Source organism: Teleopsis dalmanni, chromosome X (genome assembly GCF_002237135.1).
Source record: "Teleopsis dalmanni isolate 2A chromosome X, ASM223713v2, whole genome shotgun sequence".
In the NCBI taxonomy this organism is placed as follows: Eukaryota; Metazoa; Arthropoda; class Insecta; order Diptera; family Diopsidae; genus Teleopsis; species Teleopsis dalmanni.
This window is the reverse complement of record NC_051848.1, coordinates 61,219,073-61,242,860: the sequence shown is the minus strand read 5'-3', so window position 1 is coordinate 61,242,860 and position 23,788 is coordinate 61,219,073. Positions and strand designations below refer to the sequence as shown.

General features: G+C 30.7%; 1 protein-coding gene across 1 annotated transcript; it reads left to right on the top strand.

Annotated features, from left to right (window-relative positions):
• Positions 1–11,244: 11,244 nt before the first annotated feature.
• LOC119662512 lies at positions 11,245–18,874 on the top strand. The gene is made up of 3 exons (XM_038072145.1): positions 11,245–11,325; positions 17,088–17,137; positions 17,207–18,874. Exon 3 carries the CDS (start codon positions 17,242–17,244, stop codon positions 18,655–18,657), a length of 1,416 nt encoding a protein of 471 aa, XP_037928073.1. The 5' UTR covers positions 11,245–11,325; positions 17,088–17,137; positions 17,207–17,241; the 3' UTR covers positions 18,658–18,874.
• The last annotated feature ends 4,914 nt before the right edge of the window (positions 18,875–23,788 follow it).

The following is a 23,788-nucleotide window of genomic DNA, read 5'->3' as shown; positions in this document are numbered from 1 at the left end:
TTAATATTAATATTAATTATAATATTAATTATTAATACTTATTTGTACGCACTTTAGATACTTAGTCTTTTCATATGCATATTTATATAAATAGTTTTGAGACTGATTTAATAATAAACAAATAAAATTTTATAGATATTCTCCAACATATAACTAAATTGTATCAATTATTTATTATTATATTATAATTAAAATATTATAAATTAATAACCGTATGAAAACAATATATAATAAATAATAATATTTTCTTCTTTGTTCGATTTTTACTTTTAATTTAATAGAGTAAAATATAACAGTGACTTTGGGTTGTCTGTCTTCACTTCTTATAATATTGGGTGATACAAAAGCTATCACTTCGTTTTTAATACAATTTTGTACAAAATTTTTCTATATTAAAAATTAATTTTAATAAAGTATATGTATTATATAAAGTATATATTATCTTTTGGATATCTATTGGATGTTATTATTTTTTGCTGTTTTTCGAGTAGCTCCGTACAAAACTCATCGATATAGAACTTTTGCAGATTTAATTTCAGCAATCCTAAACTAACCTATCAATCCATCCAAAAGGGCATTAAGTATCGCACAGTATAATCAAAATATTCCCTTTTGGGTTGTATAGCTACAGAACGTGTTATTGGATCCTCCAAAAGTAAGTTCAGATCATCGACGCTTGTATACATAATGGCTTTTATTCATTTAGTTCCGTCTCATTTTTTTTGTTATTATTTTCAGTTCCAATAAAAGCAGCAATCAAATAATTCTTTTAAATAATATTTATAAAATTCGCTCTATTTTTTATTTAACATATTAATTTTTGTTTATGGTAGTGTATTACTTTCACCCTTGATGCTTGCAGTCTCGAAAAAATTATTTAAGAATAATTAAATATAAAAAATAATTCCAAGTTGTATGGTCAGCTAATTAATTTATTTAATTAAAAACAAAAATTTTGTTCTTACAATTCACTATTATTCGAAACCTCTATATTAAATATAATAGTTTCTATTAAGAATTTAGTTTCATTCATCAAAACAGACGTTCAAAATAAATTTAACATATTCATATAATAATTCGAAACGTTTGATTCAGACAAAATAATGGTTTTCCAATAAACGTTAGCAATCGAAACCAGATAATTCTCGTAATAACGTAAATCTATATACTTTGACCCATCAACAATCGTTTCCAAAAAAGAAAATGTGGATATAAATGATGTCGGATCGGGCATACTCTGCGTAGATCAATTGAAAGCATTGCAGAATAAGTGCTGAGATAGAACTCACAAGATTATGACATTCTTTAGAATATAAATTAGAAAAAAATTTAAACTGAGTTATTATAGCGCAAGTGCTGGATCTAGAATCTAGATTGAATCAAGATTTACCAATCGAAAATGCGATTAGGTATTAATTTTATTTACATTTGACCCGCTATTTAGGCGAATCGTGGTTTGTGCACAAAATCGAATTTGTTTACCATAGAATTTCGTCATGTTATTTCGAAGTAATAAGCCTCATATTTTCACCAAAGACACGAATCAAAAAGGTTTTTGTTCAAACTAAGTTATTTTATTTTTTTTTTTTGTGATAATAGGAATAACCCTAACCACAAACAAATATTTGTCTGTGGTGGAAGTTTATAAAGTTCTTGCAGTTTTTCATGAGGAACATATGAAAGTCCCATTAATCTATGAATTCGGAATTAACCGATTGAAAATATTACAAATAGTTTCCTTGAATTTATTTGTGTTTTGGTTGGTGTACAAAATAAAGCAGGGATTTTTATAGGTAATTTTGCATTCAGCTGGCGTGTAGAGTATTCAGAATAGCTGAGGAAATCCCATTTTATAGCACTTAAACATGTTAAGAACTTTACTAAAAATATAAATAGTTATGGGACCAAATTCAGAATAAATGCCTTATTCGCAAAAAAATGGTTTAAAGATTTGCTAAAAAGTTAAATTCGAAATTAGTGGTGTTGATATTAAATAAAATGTACAAATGTTAACATAAATGTAAAAATTTTTTATGTATATTTGTGTTGATTCTGCAATTAACATAATAACTTATATTTTGTAACATTTCAATGTTTTTCATGCTATGTTATTAACATTGTTTAAATATCGGGACATTGCGGTCTTTTGATATTTTTATAATATTATTTGCCTTTGAATGGAATATAAAATATAAAAAATGTTTTCAAAATAATGGAAAATCTTGAATCTATTATAAAGAGAATAAAATGGTTATAAAATTATTTTGCCGAATTATTTGAATGTAATTTCATATGAACTTGTAAAGTTGCGTTAAATATGCAATACATAAATCCTAACTGCGGCGCTTCTGGAACATTTGTAATCAATTGATTTTTGACTGATGATTAATAATTATTATGTTGAATGCTGACTCAACTAGTCAGTGCACTTGAACACTTTTAACTATTAACTGCGAGATTTCTTCAAAACCACTCTCTATGCCTTGACTGGAATATTGTTTATCACTTCAACAGTCTAAGCAATAATTGACCTCAGATGTGCAGACCTCTCCGAGGAGCTTGTAACCATTCTGAGATTCGATAACGCGGTGTTGGTAAGTCTGTTAGTTTTCGTAAATAATATCAGAGCTCTGTTCTTTATATATTTTTTGATCAGTTCAATCTTGACGTCCCTGAGGATGTCATTCGTATCATGTGCCATGATACCTTGAAAAGGTTTCTCAGAGCGTGGCTATTCTTCAATTAATTGTTCAATTAAATTTGACTGTTCAGGCTTCATTATTTTTACTAAGAATGTTATCTAGGTCGGTGAGCTAGATAACTGCTATAACTGCTATTTTTACTGCTATGGAGCTCGTTATATCCGGAAATTAATAGGTTTAACGTTTAAATCACTTTCGGAATTCTTTTTAAACTTTTTATGAAGTTCAAATTAAAATTAAAATTAAAATTAAATCTTGCACTTTGGACCTATAAATTCGAACGATTGAGTTCAAATTAAAGGATTGTAAAATGTAATTTGAAACAAAAAAACAAACACAATTTTGAATCTTTAAAATTTTGTCGAAGAAATCTAAAGAAAGTAAAAGAGCAACAAAATTGGAGGAAGAAAAATTTGAATGTGAATATTGTGAAATACGTAAAGGAAGCAGGACTTTTTAACAAGAAGCTATCACCTCATTAATTTCAGCCAAAGGCACAAAATTTACAACTTCATGCGACAGGAAGACTAGCGCATAAAAGCACAACAGAAGGCGGCCTAGGAGTTACCTCAGCCGGGGACGCGGCTTGGCAAGAGTGACTTGTTTAAGCGTTTAAGTTAAAGCGGTTACGGTTAGTAATGTGCCAAGTTAAATGGAAAATGACGCGACTAAATTGTAACAAATATCCGAATCCTTGCCACTGTCTTAGCGCTCCGTGCTCCTCGTATTGCGACTGATGCAAAACTTTTTGCATTTAAATTTCATAATGCTTGGCGCGGCTTTTCCGTCTGCGTTTGTTGTGACCGCCAAACGCATTCCGCCCCCACAAACCCATATGGAAGAGTGGCGAACAAATATGGCAAACGTTGCGAAGTTTCCGAATAAATTTATTGGAATGCAAAGTTATTTGATATTTTATTTTTAAAATGAGTTCTCGTGTTCTCGTGTTCTCGTGTTTCGGAATAGCGAACCTTTGTAAATTACTTTAAGTAGTCTGAGGGAATGCCAAACGCAATACTCCATGCATTTGCGATTTTTACTTTAGTTAAACGCTTACGAATACCAGAAGGGCAATACAGTTAATCATGGGATGGAACACTTTAAGCTTATCTTCATTCAAACAAATATTTTGCATAATATTTTTACTGCTTCATATTATGTTTATCGGTAAGTATCTGCTCTCTTTAAGTCCACAGAGTCAATTAATTAATTTAAATCTGATGTTTATGAGGTCTCGTTAAAAACTTACCAAAAAAAAAAACTTTAATTAAAAAGTATATTTGACGTTTTATTCTACAACATCCTTTTCAGCTCAATCCTTTTAGCTCAATATTCGATTTTTTTAAATAAATTTGTAGAATGGAAATGAAAATATAGTTTTTAATTTGTAAAAATTAATTAATTTTTTTATATAAACTTCTTCAACTTTAATTGGTTTAATGTTAATTTTTTTCATCGAAAGTGACGCGCCTTATGGTGAAAAAAAACTAATTGAAAGTTTAATAAATTAATACAACTTTTTGTTGCTGTCTTTTCATTTCTATTCGAAGCCTATTAACTCTTCAATTGGTTTACTTCAACAATGCTCGAACCTCATCTATTTAGTGGAAAGTCTATATATTATCTCACAAGGCACCTATAACCTCTTCATTCGTTCTTTACGAAAGAGTTATTTGATGTATGAAAAGAGTCAAAAGTCAGATTACAACAATTGGTATTATATGTATTTAAGGTGCAAGTGCACGGCTGCGTTGTCTAAATGAGAAATTATTCTTTTCATCTGTAAATCGGGTTTTTTCCCAAGAGCGATTCAAAACTTTTAAAAAGTTATCTGAGCTTATAATTTCAAGTTTGTAGATAATCTATGAACCATATACCTTTTGCATAAAAAAAACTCATATGTCTTAATTAAATTCTGGGTACAAATTTGCTTCGGAGCAGAAGTGCCGCATACATACTATATCTTAGTCAATTCAGATTCGTGATGTTGGATCCAGATTTTATTCATAAATATAGGTAGAGCCCAAAAAAGCATGCGGCAGTCAAAATGGCTTATTATCTCTGAACATATAAAAACTGAGGCTCTTCTGAATTTAAACAGAACAGATATCAAAAACTACACGGAACTACTATACCATTTGAAAAAGATTGGTGTAGCAGAAAACGATTGTTGCCGATTCTGTCAAGAGCAACAGGAAAGAGTAGAACACGTTCGGCTGTCTAGCCTTGGCAAGACGCAGACTTAACTATATAGTCAGTAGAGTTTTGAGCATTGTATAACACGGCCCTTACGAAAATAGCGCTGAAGTCTAAATTCCATCATTGGCCGATAGATGGCATTCTGTAAAATCCATTCAACAACCGAGCTTAACAAATTTAAAGGTGACACTGAAAACCTGCCATCTGAATGGACTTAATATGCGTCTGTATACACATGTATAATACGACCCTTACGAAAATAACGTTGAAGTCTTAATTCCATCATTGGCCGATAGATGGCGTTCTGTAAAACCCATTCTACAAACAAGATTAACAAATTTAAAGGTGAAACTGAAAACCTGCCGTCTGAATAGACTTAATATGAGTGTCATATACACATGTATAACACGACTCTTAGGAAAATAGCGTCGAAGTCTTAATTCCATCATTGGCCGATAGATGGCGTTCTGTAAAACCCATTCTACAAACAAGCTTTACAAATTCAAAGGTGAAACTGAAAACCTGCCGTCTGAATAGACTTAACATATGCGTGCTATATACACATTCAATTACCACCTCTCAGAAGTTGGAACGGCTACACCACATAAGTTTCGTTTTGTTTTAAGGTCTGCGAATGGAAGATGTTATCATGTACGCGCACATATCACCGCAGTGTCTCATTAAATTAGCTGCATAATTATGGGATTAAGGCGAAAATTAATTTTAAGTAAAAGGAAAATTGTTTCTACGTTTTTCGTTTTCCGTTTCAAGTTTAAGTTGGTAACTTCATTTAACTTTTCTCCTAAATTCTGTGTGGTTTTCAAATTTTATGCTGTGCGCACTTTTAAATTTGATTTGGCGGCAAATTTACTTCTGAAAATGTTTGTCCAGTGGGTCGCAGGCATCTGACAACGCCTTGCGTGTCGCTCTCTATGGCGTTACGCTGCTTTGCGTGGCTTATGAGCCGGCGTGTTGCTTGTTTATGGCTGTGAACCAAAGTTTGGGTGAATACTTTTCTAATTTGAAGAAAAGTTTTGTGGCTGAGAATTTATATGAACTCGTGACATAAATTTGCAATGTAATTAGGAACTCGAATAAAAAGATAACACTAACGAGTTACGAGTAAATTGCGAAACAAAAAAGATCTAATTTGCTCCATTCTATTTTTAAAATTAAACTTAACATTTCCTTTCGATGTACACCTTTGACTTAAATTACCAAATAATATATTAATTACTAATCATACGAATAAATATCAGAAATAATATTTACCAAATTTTATCGATATTTACTAAAATTATAATTCAAGATAAGATATTTTGTAAAGCATAAAGGCCATTTAGTCTGGCAGAGCAAGTGTGGTTAGTACCCTCTTAACTTGTACACTACATCAGACATACTATCTACCCTTTTGTTGAAGCATCGTCTTGCTTAATCATTTCGTGATAATGGATGATGGATGAAGAATTCATTGATCATTCGGATTCGATAGTCATCGCCAACATGTAGAGTACCAAATGTCAAACAAATAACTTCTCTATTGAAAATTTCCATTGTTGCTTCATCTTTGCATGTTAGCATGCTTCTTCTTCTTCATAGATATAGGATATATAGCATATGTTCTTTATACTATATAGGATGAGCGACTTATAGAGTATACGTTTTCTCTGAGAACACTACTTTCCAATTGCCTACTGAGCTCATAGTACCACCTTGTCTAATCAATAGTAATTACTCGTCTTATCTTAAGGATGATATCGTTGTTGTTCGTTACGGCGATCACTTTAGATCTAGACTATATTAAAAATTAAACAAAGAGTTTGTTTACATATAACTTTTCGGAATTTAAAAATTTTCGGACACAATATAGTTTTTACTGTATCTAGTCACAGCAAAATATGTGTATAGTACATTTTCTGCTGTTCTATGATCCTCTGACAGAATTCACAAAAATCTTCACCACTCAAGTATGATTTATTTTAGATAACACTTAAAGGTACAATGACTTGTAAAAATAGATTTGATACCTATTTATATAAGTATAGGTATAGAGGAATTTATATTTCAATAAAATTTCTTTTCTTCTGAATTTCAAAAGAGTTTGCTTCTGAATTCACCAGATAAGTCTTTTGTTAATCGCATGCTACTTAAGTCTTCCCAGAAGTCAGTAAGAGTAGTTTTCATCCATTTGAGTATGAAGTTGTTATTTCAACTATTGTTGACTCCAATAATAGAAATATGTTTTTATATATGATACATTTACCATATTTAAGTCCATTGTATTAATTTGTCTTTTAAGTGTTTTTCTCATGGAGAGTTGTTGTCTTTTGACGTTTTACAATCGCAGAGGAGTCTATGTCCAAGTTTAAAAGCAGATCTGTATTTCTGGCGTACCAAGGAGCATTTGCATTGTATCGAGTGGCTTCGTTCTGAAATCGTCTTCATATTGTCTACCTAAAATCATGAACATTAGACGCTTAAACAGTAGCTTTTTTGGTACAATTTTTACAAAAAGAATAAAAATTTTGTATAGTACATTAGAGGAAAACTGTTCAGCTTTTTTTTTCTCAGATTTTATGAAAAAGATTTTATTTCTATCCACAAACATCCCAAACTAAATGCTTCACTTAGAAACGGGTTTACTAATGCAGTTTGTAGACACAGTGCAAACTCATTTCGTCTATTTGAGAAGAATTCTCAATCTTCCCTCCATAAGGTTTCCTCGAATACCAGCGACTGACAAACAACTGACAAAGGCATATATTGGAAATGTATATAGACATATCTGTTCAGAGCTGGTTCTTTTAATGACTAGTAATCGAATGCTAGGTCAGGATCTCATGACATTTCCCCACGGCTGCAATATGGTATTATGCATAGTTTTTATTATGAAAAGACTTAGCACATATCGAGCGAACTTTTTAAGTGTAGAGGGTCTTGGGTCTTTTTAAACTAAACGGTAGAGAATTTAATATATATGAACGTGATTGTTCTTTGTGTAATCGTCATGAAATAGAATATATATGTCATATTATTGGTGTATATATGTCCGATTTTCATGGAAGATAGACGTATTTTTTTTTTTGATTAAGCACTTCTGTCCGAAGAAGAAGTTGAAGTCTTGTTAAACGATAGCACAATACTTATAACCTAAATAAATTTATGAAAAGTTGAAGAATTATTAAAGAATTTATATGAATAATAATGTTCATAATATGCACCGCTTTTTTGTATGTCAATAAATGCTATATGAATGTCTTTGGATCAATAAAAAATAACAATATATGTACATTTCAAAGCTTTATTTATTTTTAAAAGTGATAGTGTTATTGCATATATTACACTGTGATATTACAATATTTGTTTATTATGGAAATTGTCTACTCTATGAAAGTTACTTTGTGCATGCAAATAATCATAAATAAATTATACATACTATTACCTTAATATATATAATATTGTATATATATTGTACTTACATAACTATATCTTTGTACATTAGCCTCCCTGCAAGGTGAACCTTTCGGTACTTACATTTTTATTAAATACCAATTTAGATAACCGTAAGCGAAGCGTAAACCTTACAGGTTGTCTTATGTCTACAAAGATGTCGCACAAGAGAATATTATCTCTGCCAATGCCTTCCCGCACAATCAGCATATTAGCATCTCCGTATGCTTTATATCAAACACTCTTGAATTTTTTATTTCATATTTTATTTTTTGCTCATTTATTTTTTATCACTATCGTCCATCCCTCCCTAATAAAAATTATAATCATCTTTACGTAAAAATTGTAGTAAAATATTCAGACAATAATGTAGCCAACATCAGGTACATTTGTGAAGTTTGGTCAAGTAGCACTGACTGTGCATAGCACTCTACTTTTTTGGGTACCTTATGAAAAATACAAAAAAAAATATAGATATAGATTCTTACATATATTGAAATTATGTTTTAAATGTAATAAATAAAAAAATTAACAAAGACAAGTTTTCGGTATCCGGACGGTATAAATAGTCGCTCCTCCACTAGGCTAAATTCTCAAAAATATTCTTTTGTAAACAAGCATAAATGTCTGTGTAAAAGATACTGCCATAATCTTTTTTTTGGTAAATTTGTTGCACTGTCCTCTGTTACAATGCGAAAATTGTCAAAGTCATACATAGACAAGACTGGTTGGCACAACCCTGAACTGATATCCTACTGTACCCTACTAAACTGATATAGTCCCGTTTGACTTTTTTCTGTTCTTATGTGCCTCGTTACTTTTACTAGAGCCAATGCTTAGCTTGGGATAGTGCGTTAGATTCTGACGATGTTGAGAAAAGTTCTATTGCAATAAACCCAGGTCGATTGTTTGCCTCAATTTCAAGTTGACTTTCTAGAAGCTTTAAATGGCAATTGCTTAAAATATAAGTATATATTTAGATATTTGCTGTGCACTATATATTTTATAAAGCATTTTATTATACATATAATTTCTGATTGTGCGAATACAGAAGTTGACTGAAAGCAGAATTCACAGTAGTTTCGCTTTAAGTCAAATTTAAGTCATCAAATTTGTCTTCATCATTTATTTATAAGTCACTTTTGAGACATGTTACGACTGTGAAATCCTTCTTGTTTACTTGCAAATTGAGGAATGAGCTTTAATATCAACTATCAGTTACCCGCACAGATGGTAAAATCAAATTCCAATTTTCTTTGGACTTCTAAAAATAATTCCAATTAAATAATGCAATCAATAATTCTTTCGCATCGGAAACAAAGCTCGCCATAGTGAATTCGACTCGATTTCAAATCATCTTCTTCGATTTATTGATCTCATTAAGTAGCTTCAATTATGGAGTTTCTGGATAGATAACCACATATCTTCTATTACAGATTGTATTACAGACTGCAGATGAAATATATATATATTTTGAAACATAATTAATTTCTACACTACACAACTGTGTAAACTGTCGAAACTGCTTAACTCGCAAATGTAGAGTTCAAAAACTGGCGGTAATGTTCAATCTTTTTTTGCTTACTTATTAGGGTGGATGGTGTGAGTAGTTTGCAGGCATAAGGTAAATGTTATGTGGCCTGCATTACTAAATGTTCGGTTTAAGTATTGTTGATGGATATTATATATTATTTTGTTGGGATTTAAAAATAAAAATTTTTGCTGTTTGAAGTTAACTTTTTTATTTGTAACGAAAACATCAAATGGCAATTCAATATCGAAGGACGATAAATTATATAAATATTGATATATTGAACAGTTTTAAGTATTGATGTATATCAATGACTGATTCAATAACATAACGATTCCAAATTTTTAGGATTTTTAGGATGAGCGAAGAAGTGTAGCACTATTTGTGAAAGTTGTTTTTTATAATATAGTTTAAATACAGTTTTCAAATTAAAAATGGAAGGATGAAAGTGAAAGACATTTTTCATTAAAATGTATTTATTGTTTTCACTATACTGAAAATTCAAAAATTACGGTGAATGAATACATTCAAAACAAGCTGTAATCTTCCAAAAGTAGATTAGCTAATTACATATTAATGTACTATAGTCCTTATAGTCCCTATGACACGAAAAATCTTACGGATTTAGGATCCATGATCCTCACTTATTTGCTGTCGCAAATTTAAACAACAAACGTTTAATAAAGCTATCTCCAGTGGGGTATATAAAGATTTATATTTACCGCAGCAAAAGAGCTGGGTACCCAGAAAATTTATTTACCTAGCTTCGTGGAATGTACTTTTGAAGCATATTGCTCTCTTTGCTTTTTTGTAGAGTTTTGGTACTTTAGTTGCTTTACATATCATGGGCTTCGTTGTCGGTAGCAACGATTAATGGCTTAAACTAGGATACATCGTTTTACCAGTTTCTATTTATTTTTAACTTGTGGAAGAAAGTAGTAATAGCACTATAATAGAAAAATAAAATAAGATTAGGACACTTAATCAACAGTCAGATCAAGGCGTACATGTCCAATCTATTCCAAATGTAGAACATCTGACTTGATACACAGAAGTGAATCAGAGGTATATAGGTTAATATCTGTCTTTACAGGGTACTGGACTATAGGACGGGATTGAGGTAAGCTTGACCTCTCCTGTAGTATCTCCTACAACGCATGTCTACCAACTCCCGAAGAACAGACACTAAACCACCTGTTGTGTCCTTTAAGGTGAAATCAAAAATATATTGATTTGTTTTTTACTTTGCAATTTCCAATTGTCTTAGTTGTTTATATTTATTTATATGGATTGCCTTGAAAAATTAGGTTTAAAAAAGTTAGTAGGCAAAGTAGCTAAAGAATATATTAAAAAAAATTTTTTTTTTTTTTGTATATTATCATTTTTGGTCGCATTTTAACATCAAAGAATTGTTCATATATAAATTAAAAGATCCGTGAATGAGTAAGTACATTTTCTACATAAATTCCTATTTTTATTTTCTCAAGTGTTATATTTGTTCTTTTTCTAAAGAACAAAGTTCTTAAAAACAAACCATCTGCTGAAATATATATTTGTGCGCTTATTTGTTGAGAAATAGCGAAAAAGTGAAATATTATATTTTAAATTTTTAGAAGAAATACACTTTATTTGATACGCGTTACTAGATTGAAATTATTAGATTGATATTAGTTGAAAAAAAAAAAGAATATTGTTACAACATATATTTTATTTATGCCTATTAATTGATTTATAAAACTCCAGTTATCCAAATATGTACTTTTTTAGAGAAAATTGTGATGCTCTCAGAGACTATAAAAATTTCCAAAATATTTTTTCTTATATATCCTTTCTGTTTGCTTGTGAAGAATATGTTCAAGTCATTCATATCTTAGTGGCATTTTATCTTTAGTAATACGAGCTAATTAGCTCCGAACCCTAATTTGTTGATATTGTGTCATGCCAGAATATTTGTATAATGTGGCGAAGACACCGGTTGATAAGATCTTGCAGAAGTTAGGCGCTGTTGGTGGTAATATTTTAGTTCGCACTGTCCTCTTGAAGTGCTTTAACGAAAGTGTTGATTAATTTAATTTTTATGCAAAGGCAGATAATCTACGATTTCTTTATTTTTTAAGGGTTCCAAAAGTTTTTGTACTCCTGTAATAATGCCCAATGGGTTGTCGACATCGTTTAATGTATACCAACCTAGGTAACAGAAATGATTGACATCCCTTATGAGAATGAGGCATTTTAGTTCTATATTCGATAAGGAATTCAGTAGAGTTATTTAATCAACTTTCTGAACTCAATAAAAAATATGAAATTGTGAATATTTATGATTCGAGAAAAGAAGAGCAAGTACTTCAATTAAGAAATCCATTTATTAACTTAGATCCAAAGAGGTGGATATTTCCAATAACAGCTTTATAGTGTCATGATTTAACTTATAATGGCCCCCAGCAAAGCGTGGAAAAATCTAATAAAAGTTGTCCTAAGAATTTTAATAGAAGACATTTTTCGAATTTGTATTTTACTGGAAAACTGAATAACGTCACATATGGTTATTTTGCTTTAAATATCAAAAGTCTATTGCTCTTCATATAGAGTTTTCACGCACATGCAGATACAGATGGTAAAAGAAGAATGCTATGACTGGAAAGATTTGACAAGTCAAGGTTATGATAATGGTGGCAATATGGTCGGCATTAAAAAAGCGTTGGAACAAGAATTCTGTATAGTAATCTAATAGCATTTTCCACGCCTTGTGGAAGCGACAGTTGGATTTTGCTTTTGATTGACGCAGCTAACGAAAATCTTTTTCAGGTTTATTAATAAAATCTATTCGCTTTTTTCAAAGTCGGGCAAGCGATGGGAACTTTCAAAAATAAATTAAAATTGACCTTAAATCCTTTAATCTGAAATAAGATAGTTAAAATTAAACTGATGATTCAGAACCTCTAAGCGATTGTGAAGCAGTCTTGAATGAAATGCTGGCTTTCGAGTTTATTGTCTCAATACACGAGTGGTACGAACTTTTACTACGAGTGAACAATATATATAAACTATGGCAATCGACTGAAGTGAACTTGAAGATCGCTATTGACAGTAAACGCTTATTTCGTACCTGGGTAAAAGACTATCGTAATACTGGATTTGAAAAACCGTTGAACAATCAGAGTTACGGAATTGAAAAAAAATTGCAAAGAAAAAACGATTAAGTAAAAATATTGCAAATTTTTTTGGAACAATCTGCTCTAATTTCTCCAGAGATTGTCATTTTTCTCAACAATTTATAACTAATAAAAGTTTTTTCATTCAGCATGATTATAATTGTAGATCATTATCTGCCACGGCTAAAAAAGTCGAAATTGATATTACAATAGTTGAATATAGTAGTCTCATATGCAATGTACAGGGAAAAACCCTGAGGTGCGACCGTATATCATTGTTAGGTAATCTTTCAACAATCTTAAAAAATATATTATTCGAACTATATAATAGCATTCTTGAGAAAGGTATTTATCCACAAAGTTGGCGTACTGCTAAAATTGTTCCCATAATCAAATCAAAAACATCTAGCTGTGAAACTAGTAACTAACGCCCAATTTCACTTTTGCCGTACATGGGTAATATTCTGGAAAAAGAATTTTAATTACAAATAACCTAATAAGTTCTAAAAAAGTCGTCTTTAGAAAAATCAAACCGCAACTGATATCCTTCTACATCTCCAGCACTATGCGTCTTCTGCTCTTTCTACTAAAAAGTCAAGCAACTATCTTAGCTACTAATTTTGAAAAATCCTTTGATCCCATTGGAACACACGTTGTGCTTCAGCAGATTGCTATTTGGAAAGTTGATCAAAATATATTAATTTCGTTGAAACGTTTTTCACTAATCACAAATTTTGTGTTAGGCTTAATTCAACTCGCTCCGATATCTTTTCTCTGTATAATGGGATCTCACAAGGATCTTCAGTATCTGTCATTTTATTTATAATAGCTTTCGATACACTAAGTAAAATAATATTGAAATACAATAGAGTTGAACACCCTATCTACGCCAATGATACAATAATATTTTCCAATATTAAGGACATATCTATTGTTCAAATAATTTTCACTGAGATATTAAATGACATAAAAGAATGGAGTTAATTTTCTGGTGCTAATCCAACTAAATTTAAGCTATAATGTAGTTAACATCAAGATTGTTAATCATTTAAAAATATTAGGTGTAGTGTTTGACAACAAACTTAACTTTAAAAAACAGTGTCTAGAATTAAGAAAAAATGTAGACACCAGGTTAAACATTATGAAATACCTATCATCTAAACACATTTTTATTCATGTATCAACTTTGATTAATATCACTAGCTCACTTATACTCTCTAAATTAGATAATGCTCTAAAAGTCGTTGGATGGTGTGCAAATAGAGCAATATTAGACCCTATCATAATGTCGTTTGAAGAATTATTGCTGTGTTCCCCACTACTCCAACCAAAAACTTTTTGACAGAAGCTGGGTTACCTACTTCCTATAAGTTAGGACAGCAACTTATAATCTTATTCCGAAACTACAACAATGTAGCAACAACGCCATTTTACATAAGGAGGTTTTAAATGTCTGCCATCCAAATGGAACAAATAAAGTTAAATTGATCGACCTCGACATCAAATCGTATCGTATAATACGAAATCATAAAGCTCCTTGGTTTCTCCATTCAATTTCTTTTGAAATCAACCCGCAAACCTATGGAGAAAGTAACACAACCACCGAAATGTATAGACAGCTGTTTGCAGAAGTTTCTGATTACCATATATAAACCAGCTCTAGCATCCAGAAGATATAGGTTCTTAGGAAAATACTTTTATGATAGTTTATCATTATTAAATTAAATTAAATCATTATTAAATTATTAAATTACCTAAATTCAGTGAGATGGATTTAGTTTCTACTCTTCTATACTAGGGTTCTTGCGAGGAATGTGGTAACAAAACGGCGAAAAATCGCTAATTGAGGCACATTTGAAGTTATCTTATGACCTGCCACTGCAACCAACCAACCATATATAAAACAATTGGACTCTACACGGATGGTTTAAAAACTGAAAATCATGTCACATTTGCAATTACTTTCTGCTCAAAAAGTATCCGGATTTTGTTGTTTGTTAACTACTCCTTAAGTAATAGACTTTTTTCAAAAAAAAAATACACCCTTTCTTGATATATGGTACAAATTTGAGCGCCATCTGTCAATTAGTTTGTTTACAGCACCTGTTAATGTAAGACTACCTCAAGTGCTTTTAGCGATTTTTACTATGGAAAATTCTTGTTGTACGCGATTTTTTGACCAAACACGGCACCGCTGTCATCGCTCAGGCACCATATTCGCCAGATCTGGATCCGTGCGACTTTTTCCTCTTCCCGAAACTCATATTGCCCCTTCGTGATAAGCGTTTTGAGTCGATTGAATCGGTTAAAAGAGAATTCGCCGGAGAAACTAAAAGCCATACCTGCACGGGCCTACGAAAAGCGTATTGCTACAGAAGGAGCATATTTTGAAGGAGATAAAATAAATTTGGAATAAAATTTAAATTTGTGTGTTTTATTTACAAAATCCGAGTACTTTTTGAGCAGAAGGTGTACAACAAAATTACTACATTATTACGACTGGACCACATTGTTCCATCTTTACTACAGAGGCTCTGGCAATAAAACTTGCTATCGACCATGCATCATGCAACAAAGGCAAATTTCTGATATGAGATAAATTTGTGTTTTGAGTCTATCTTTAAACTATACTTTTTTATTCCTTAAATTCCTAAATAAGCCAACAAAATTGTCGAAAATTGTGGTAAGAATGTCGATATTCAGCAGAACTAGGTGAATAGAACATTCCGAATAAATTGTATTTGAGTTCCACTTATGTGGAAGTCATAAGATATGGTGCTAGATATAACCTATAGCAAATCTATAATCAAAGCTTTAAAAAATATTAACAATAGCAGCGAACTTATCTGCGCTTTCAGAAATAATTGCATACGTTTTTCAAACAAAATTCAAATCATATGAGTTACTGGGCACAAAGGACTCAAAGAAAATGAACTAGCAGATCAAGCTGTGTCTGCCTCCATTCGCTCTCCCTTGGTCTTATTCAATGCATGCGAAAAAGAGACATTTTAAAATTTATGAACAAACATATGGAAGACAATAGGGTTATAGAATGATCAGTGTACAATCATTGCTACAAACCGAGCAATATAAGTGGATTAAAAGCTATATATCCACTATTATGCACTTGTCAACAATGTCCAATTTTTATCCGATTGCGTATGGGACATTCAAAACTTTTTCACGAACACCTTTTGATTGCCGATCAGTCATCAAACTGTCTATTTTGTAATAGCACACCATCCGTAGATCATATACTTAACGATTGCCCTTCTTTTGATTGTATATACTTAATAATATAATTCCAAATATTTACCTATCAGTAAGAGGTTTTATAATTACTGTTAAAAATATACTTTTGACATATATAAATACATTAAAGCCTAAAATCTAGTCAATAAAATTTAATTTATAATATCTGAGCTGATGGCCCTGGCAGTTAGCACTCATTTTTCCTATCTTAATTATAAGATTTTATAATATTAATTAATTTTAATAAATAAATAAATAAATATCAATTAAACAATTTAATTTTTTTAAAAGTAAGTGGATCTAAGCTATTAAAGGCATTTGATAGATAATTGACTTTACCTTGTAAACCTTGAATATCAGATACTTTTAAGAACATCACTATAACATATTATTTCTTAGAATTAGTTGTTGTAGTAACTTTTTTCAACCTTTTTGTTTAACAGATCTATTAAAATTCGATATCTGATTAAATGCATAAAGATTTTATATATCCTAATATATAATACGATGTTGTTTGAAGAATATATGATTTTAGAGATCATTCTAAAATATATTTAGAATATATTCGGAGTCATTCATTGCATTAATACCCAATATACTTTTTAATTATTTTATTTATAAATAGTAATTGTTATTAAATAGTAATAAATTATATATAAATATAATAAATATAATTTTATATGAGTTGGCATATTATATTATAATTCGATTAGATTCTACTTGTTAATTTAAATATTATTAAATTTAGTAGTTAAATCGGTTTTCCGCATATTTATAATAAATATTTTTTTTTGATTTCAGATAAAGAAAAGCCGGCTATTTTGTAAAATTTTATTTATTTTTATACTACTGTAAGTATATATGTAATAAATACTAGCAAAAATGAAAATGATTTAAAACTTCTTTTTAAAATTTTGCAGCTTTATTTTTATTTCGATACTAGAGAACATCAAAAATGGCAAATCAACATTTGGTACAAAAAATGTTTCAGGCTTTCAACGAAAGGGACGACATATCTTATCGAAATACAGATTCAGTTAGCTCAACTATTTCAACAGTCAGTTCGTATAAACTAAAGAAGAAATTATCACCATATATTGAAAGGAAAAACAAAATCGAAGTGAAATCTATGAGTGTTATGGGATTTCCCGAAAAGTACAGATATGCTTGGAATTTTTTACATCCGCACTACAGCGTATCATTGTCACCAATAGTAAAATACATGGTAGCGCATAGACAATATGACGATACAGAGGTTCGAATTGGCACAGAGGTGTATTACTGCCATATGAAGGTTTTACAAACCTATTGTAGAAAATTTGACGAGCTAACCAATGAAAGAGTAATTCAATTAGCACCAGAGATCGTATCACCTCATGTGTTTACGGAACTTTATGCCTGGATTATTGATAAAAAGAAAGGTATTCGCAGGCAGGATTTGGTGGGAATTTTAAAAGCAGCCTCTTTTCTTAAAATGAAGGCAATGTTAGACTACGTTACTTCTTGTTTAGCTGATAGCTCAATTTTCAATGAAGAAGCAGCTGTGATGTTTTATACAGAATCCATCGGTTTAGATATTCCCATTGTCCATTGGACAATGTTGCAACGTATAACAAGATTCTTTTTAACATTTGTCGCTAGTAAAGATTTTTTATATATGAAGGCTGTTGATTTAATGCACTTAATAAAGTGTAATTACATTGGTGTCAACTGTGAGACAGAGGTATTTTTCGCAGTTATTAAGTGGTTTAGCCATGATCCAGACACACGTAAAAACTTTCTGGCTGAAATTATGGAAAATGTACGTTTTGGACTGATGCCGGCCGTACAATTAACTCACTTAAAAAATTCTTCTCGATGTCATGCGAATGTTTCACGAGCAATAAATGTTAGAGGTGTAGATCAGTTAATTAATGATGGCTTATCTTACCGCTCCATTATAGAATGTTATGGCAGTGACGACTACGAATTTATGCTTCATTTGAAAAGAGCTGCATTCGTAGAACTACCGTACCGTTACTGGATAATAGATGTCAATTGCAATTATCATCACAGTTTATTGTGTAAACATCGTAATGCAGTTTCATTCGAAATGTTTCTGAATTACTTGGATACGTTGCAACATATGGATGCAAACTATTATAAGACATATATGTTATTAACAAATGACACTAAGATACAATGCTGTAATTTTTTTAACGCGATTGAACGGAAAATGGAGGAAGACGGGCACGCTTACCTATCGAGTGAATCCACCGATGTGATTAGTGTTCAATCAGTAAAAACACCTTCAGATTTATTTAGCTCTGCTGCCATGGATGGTCCTGGATTTCTGGCTCAAGCATTGGACAATGAATATGCAAGTGTTTGAAGAAATATAACAAACTGATGTAGTACGATCAATTGCTTGAAACTGATTTATATTTTTACTTCAAAGTTGATTGTATCTACCGCTAAATCAGTAATCAGTATTTCGATATATCGAAATTATTTGCATGCACTGCAAATAGTTTCTTGATTTACAATCATCTTCTGTAATGTAGATTTTAAGAGGATTCAAAATTAAAGTAACAATCTGAGACGGATTATTTTATTGCATTATATATATAAGAAGTATAATTTATTTCTATGATTTCATTATTTTTTATGTATTTTTCTGTTTTAATTACATAGCTTGGAAAGAAGTTGGAGTATATAGCTATTTATCGGTTTTTCTGATAAATATTGGGTGTGGTTGGGTGGAACTAAACGTTCTTTTGCAATGACACCTAACGCGTTTTGCAGTGTCCTTTTCCACATTATAATTTAATATGTCATTATTTGTGAAAGTGAAAACAATATATGCTTAACTGCCATTAAACCTATCGAATTTCGAACTAACGAAACAGCATTTACGGAATGTATTACATTTTTGACTAAAACTGGATTCACACGAGAGTTTTGCTTGTAATTTTGACTGTCAAAAATGTTTCTTTTGCATTGAAAGCAACAACAATTGACAGCTGAAATTACAAATAACACTTGTGTGTGAATCCAGTATTAATTAGCAAAAACTCTCATCTGCTGAACGTTTTCGTGTTCTTGAAAAAACTTGTGATGAAGTTATTAATTGATGATGTGGAAATTAGTTTGAATGATTCTAAAAAGGTGTTGTCAGTAACAAAGACCGTACAGGTCAACCAAAAAAGTTCGAAGATGATCACGAATTGGAAGTATTATTGAGGGAAAAACCCTGCGCAAACACAAAATGTACATGCAGTGCAGTTAGATGATACTCGAGCAGTTACCAATGAACGTTCTCATGCCAATAAGATGGTTCAAAAAGAACTAAAATGGGTACCATATGAACTGACTGAAACATTCATTTTGGATTTTTTGTATCGAGTTGTGACAGATAATGAAAAACAGATTTGCTGCGATCAACCGAAAAGCTAAAAATCTTGGATTTATGCAGACGAACCATCCATATCAACAGGTTATGTTATGAGAGGTTATGTTGTGCATTTGGTAGGATCAGAAAAGTATGCTGTACTATAAGCCGGTAAAACTAAATGAAACTATTACAGTTGAGCGCCACAAAAATAGTTAGTAGACTGAAACCATGCATTGTATGAAAAATGTTTGATTCCATCCGACAAATAACGTAAAGTGATTGTGCTCCACATATCACAAGACAAGTGAAAAATACATTGAAAGCACTTAAATGGAAAACTTACCGCAAGCTCTTTATTCACTAGATTGTGTTCCATCAGATTACCACTTGTTCTGATCAATGCAAGGCAACTTTCGAGACCAGTACTTCAGAGATCACAAAGAAATCAAAAAATTGCTGAATGGTTCCATTTTAATTAAATTTTTAACAATTTCTTAGATATAAACGTGCTTTTGCAGAAAAAATACAAAAATGTATACCGAAGAACATATCTGTTCATATGGGTCTGGAGGAATACACTAAGATATACGTTATCTTTAAAATAGCAATATAATATTAATAATAGTAGTTTCTTATGTTATAATTATAAAATTATAATTATATTTATTTTAGTTTGTCGTTGGACAATAAATAATTCTAAATTTGATACTTTTTATTTTCATACATAAAACAAAAATTCTTGGTTTTACAATTATTTGGGTTACTATAGATCATATTGACGTAATGGATATACGCAAAAATTCTTACAATGAATAAATATTTTCTAAATGCTATTAGTCTACATTTTTTTATTTTCATACAAAACACGTCTTTTTAAAAGTTTTTTTAACTTGAGAGAATCACTGGTCCCGTCGGTGTCCGCTTAAGAGAGCTTACAGTGTACTATATAATTACACTATATAAAACCTTACTATCTCGTACTGTTACTTTCTTTATAAACAATTTTACTACTCAATTGAGATATTAGAAAAGAAATTCATTCGTCTAGTTCATCTGTTATAGATCGCCATCGAATAGTTTCAATAGCTCTTCGACCTCTTTGAAGTTTATATTGTTTTGCACTAGCTCGCTTGATATATCTGAACTTCCACCGCACGCCGTGTCGCTCTCGATTGTGTTATTCTTATTCTAGTCCACAAATTTCCTGTCTATTAAATTTACTTTTATACCAAAAAGGTAGGCTGAATTTTTTTAAAAGTCCTTATAATGGATTAATACTTAAATCAAATGGTTCGCTTCAATTTTTAACAAATGGAGATTAAAACAAATATTTTTTATTTATTCTATTTTCGAGTTAGCTTATACAATACAATACAACATTATGATAATAAGTAAATAATTTAAGTTAAACTCTATAAACTATTATGATATATAAAAAAAAAAAATAATGCGTAAATAAACTATAATCCACACGAATTATTACTTAAACTAAACTTAGTTTAGATTCACCAAAAAATTATTTAATTTAAATTCTACTTGTTTTTTCAGTAAGTCTGATGTGTAATTCTATAATTCTGGGATGTTGTATTGAAATCCTGGATTCTTGAATTTAAATTTTTCTATTTCGAATTTTAATTTCTCAAATTTTACATTTGCAATACGTTTCATCTGGAGTATTAGCTCACCTGCATCCTGTGATGTGATTGCGATAGTGTCAGCAATGGGAGCACCCTCCTGTATACCTATGTTCGATTTGTTGAGTTATAGGCGCTTCTTTAACCTCGTATATTATTTGTCCCGGTGCATGTAAAATTAGTTCTCTCAATTGTATATCGCCATTTATTGATATTGTCTCTGTAGTTGCAGAAGCTGTGTGTGCAATTGTTTGCACAATTTCTGGTACGGCGCTATTAATAGTCGATCCAATTATTTGCTTGCGATGTGTGATGAACTCTAATTGATTCTCTTTGTTTGGACTCTCGTTAGTATGTGGCGTGTTCTCAACAACAGTCGTTCGATAAGTTGTTGTTATACCATTGCCTGTATTAGGTTGTTCTACTTTTGGTTCCAACTCATCTGGTAGAATATTTTCGTTATCGTCGTACTGATCACTTAATGCTTCATCGTCGTCACTGCCTATTAATTTATTAAAAGCACCCTGTAATTCTTTCAGCTTTTATATAGCTTACGATGTATGTTGTGTTTCGAATTCTTCATCACCATAACAAATATATCCTTCCCATCAGATACACTAAGCCTATATTTACAGCGCGTTGTATTTTTCCAATTGCTTGAACGATAACGCCACTCTTCTGCAGTCAAAGTAGGTCCTTTTTGGCTTATGTTCAGTTTCGCTGATAGTTCCTTCCATTTCCTACTTAAATAATTGCAATCCGTGTTACGCGGCACACTCTGTGTGGCAAATATCTAGTCTTTTTCCATCAGGTCTATATACATCATGTGAATTTTTGACTGAACATACAGTTGTTTGAGTATTGCCAAATGTCCATCATTAGTGGTCTTGGAATCATTTCTTAAATCTATAAATAAGAATAATTTTAATTTTAAAAATGGAAATATATTTGAAAAAATGTTTTCCTTTTAGCAAATGAAATGCGCTTTGCTAAGTTTTTTTTATGGAGGAACAGGCGAATTCTCCATTTTTATATCTCGATAAATAAAAGTCATGCACCAAATTCATATTTTGTTATTTAAAATTAATAAATAATTTAATGACGGTTGTTACTAAATTCAATGTTGTTTTCAAAATAAAACAAAGCAAAGAACCAAAGACTATTCAATACATATTAAAAATATTGTATTGTGCCCAAACCCCCAGCCTTTTAAAATTAAACTGGAGATTTGTCATCGTCATGCCCTCATAACCAAATTATGGTTACAAGACCATGTTCTCAATATATCGTTAAATAACGATATCCGGACACAGTGATGGCTAGTCAACGGAAATTAGTACTGTAGAATACATATGTAAAAAATTTTCTTCTTAACCTCATATTGATGGCTAAAAACTTGTTACCACTTACCCGTTTCATCTGGGAACTACCCAGACTCATCAGACGACGTGAAACAAAAACTGTCTTGTAATAAAAATAAAACATCAAACTATATTTGTAATAAAATAAATTAAACTAAATAAAAAAAATTAAAATAAAAATAAAATAAAATAAAATTAGATATATAAGCTGGCATCTCTCTCTACACTGTCAGTGGTGTCGACATTCGAACCACACTCATGTTACATTCTATAATCCTTTGCCATTGAAAACAACCTACTCTCTTCATAACAGAAAGCTACGAAACATGTATGACTCATATATGATGTAACCTGCGTACATACATTATTTATAAGTAACATTGTTATATATACTACTTTTTTAATAAAAACAGTGTATGGATCATATTTTTACATATCGGACGGATTTTGGCAAAAAATGACATCATGATCGCCGATTTCGTTGAAATTTTTTTTATGTGCTCATTTCATAAAATAAGAAGACCCGTATCTTAGGAAAAAATTTTGTATTTTTTTTCCTAGGAGATATGGACGCATGGGGTTTTGAGAATTGGTATTGTATACACATTTTCAAATGGATATATCTCAGGCTCCATTAATGGTAGAAATTTAAACTTTTCTGCGTTTTAAAGATAATTGATTGAACTAAGAAATTAAGAAATTATTTAAACAATTAAGATTGTTTATATTTAAGTACTAATATTAACCGCAAAATCACAAAAAAATTTTTATTTCGAAACCTGTCCCCAGAATTTTAATTTCTTATATTTTATTTAGATTTAGAATTAAAATTATATTTTACCACGAAATGAAAATGTTCAGGATGGCATTATTTTTTGAAATCGGATATCATGAGGTCAAAGAGGTGTACGATTTGTAAAAGAATATCCCACATACTATTTAACTGTTATATATATATCACAGTTTATTTTCTCTTTTATTCAATAATTATTAGAAATACAGAAAAACTTTGTATGAATGAATTGTTTACTGAATCTATAATTTTTGGGAGGAAAGCTTTTATGTAAAATTAAATATGTTGGAGATATAAGCAATCAAATATCAATTTTATGGAAAAATTGGTTATTTTCCAAT

Bases quoted from the DNA above. Each gene is read 5' to 3' on its own strand.
- LOC119662512 (XM_038072145.1), top strand. From the start codon at position 17,242: ATGGCAAATCAACATTTGGTACAAAAAATGTTTCAGGCTTTCAACGAA.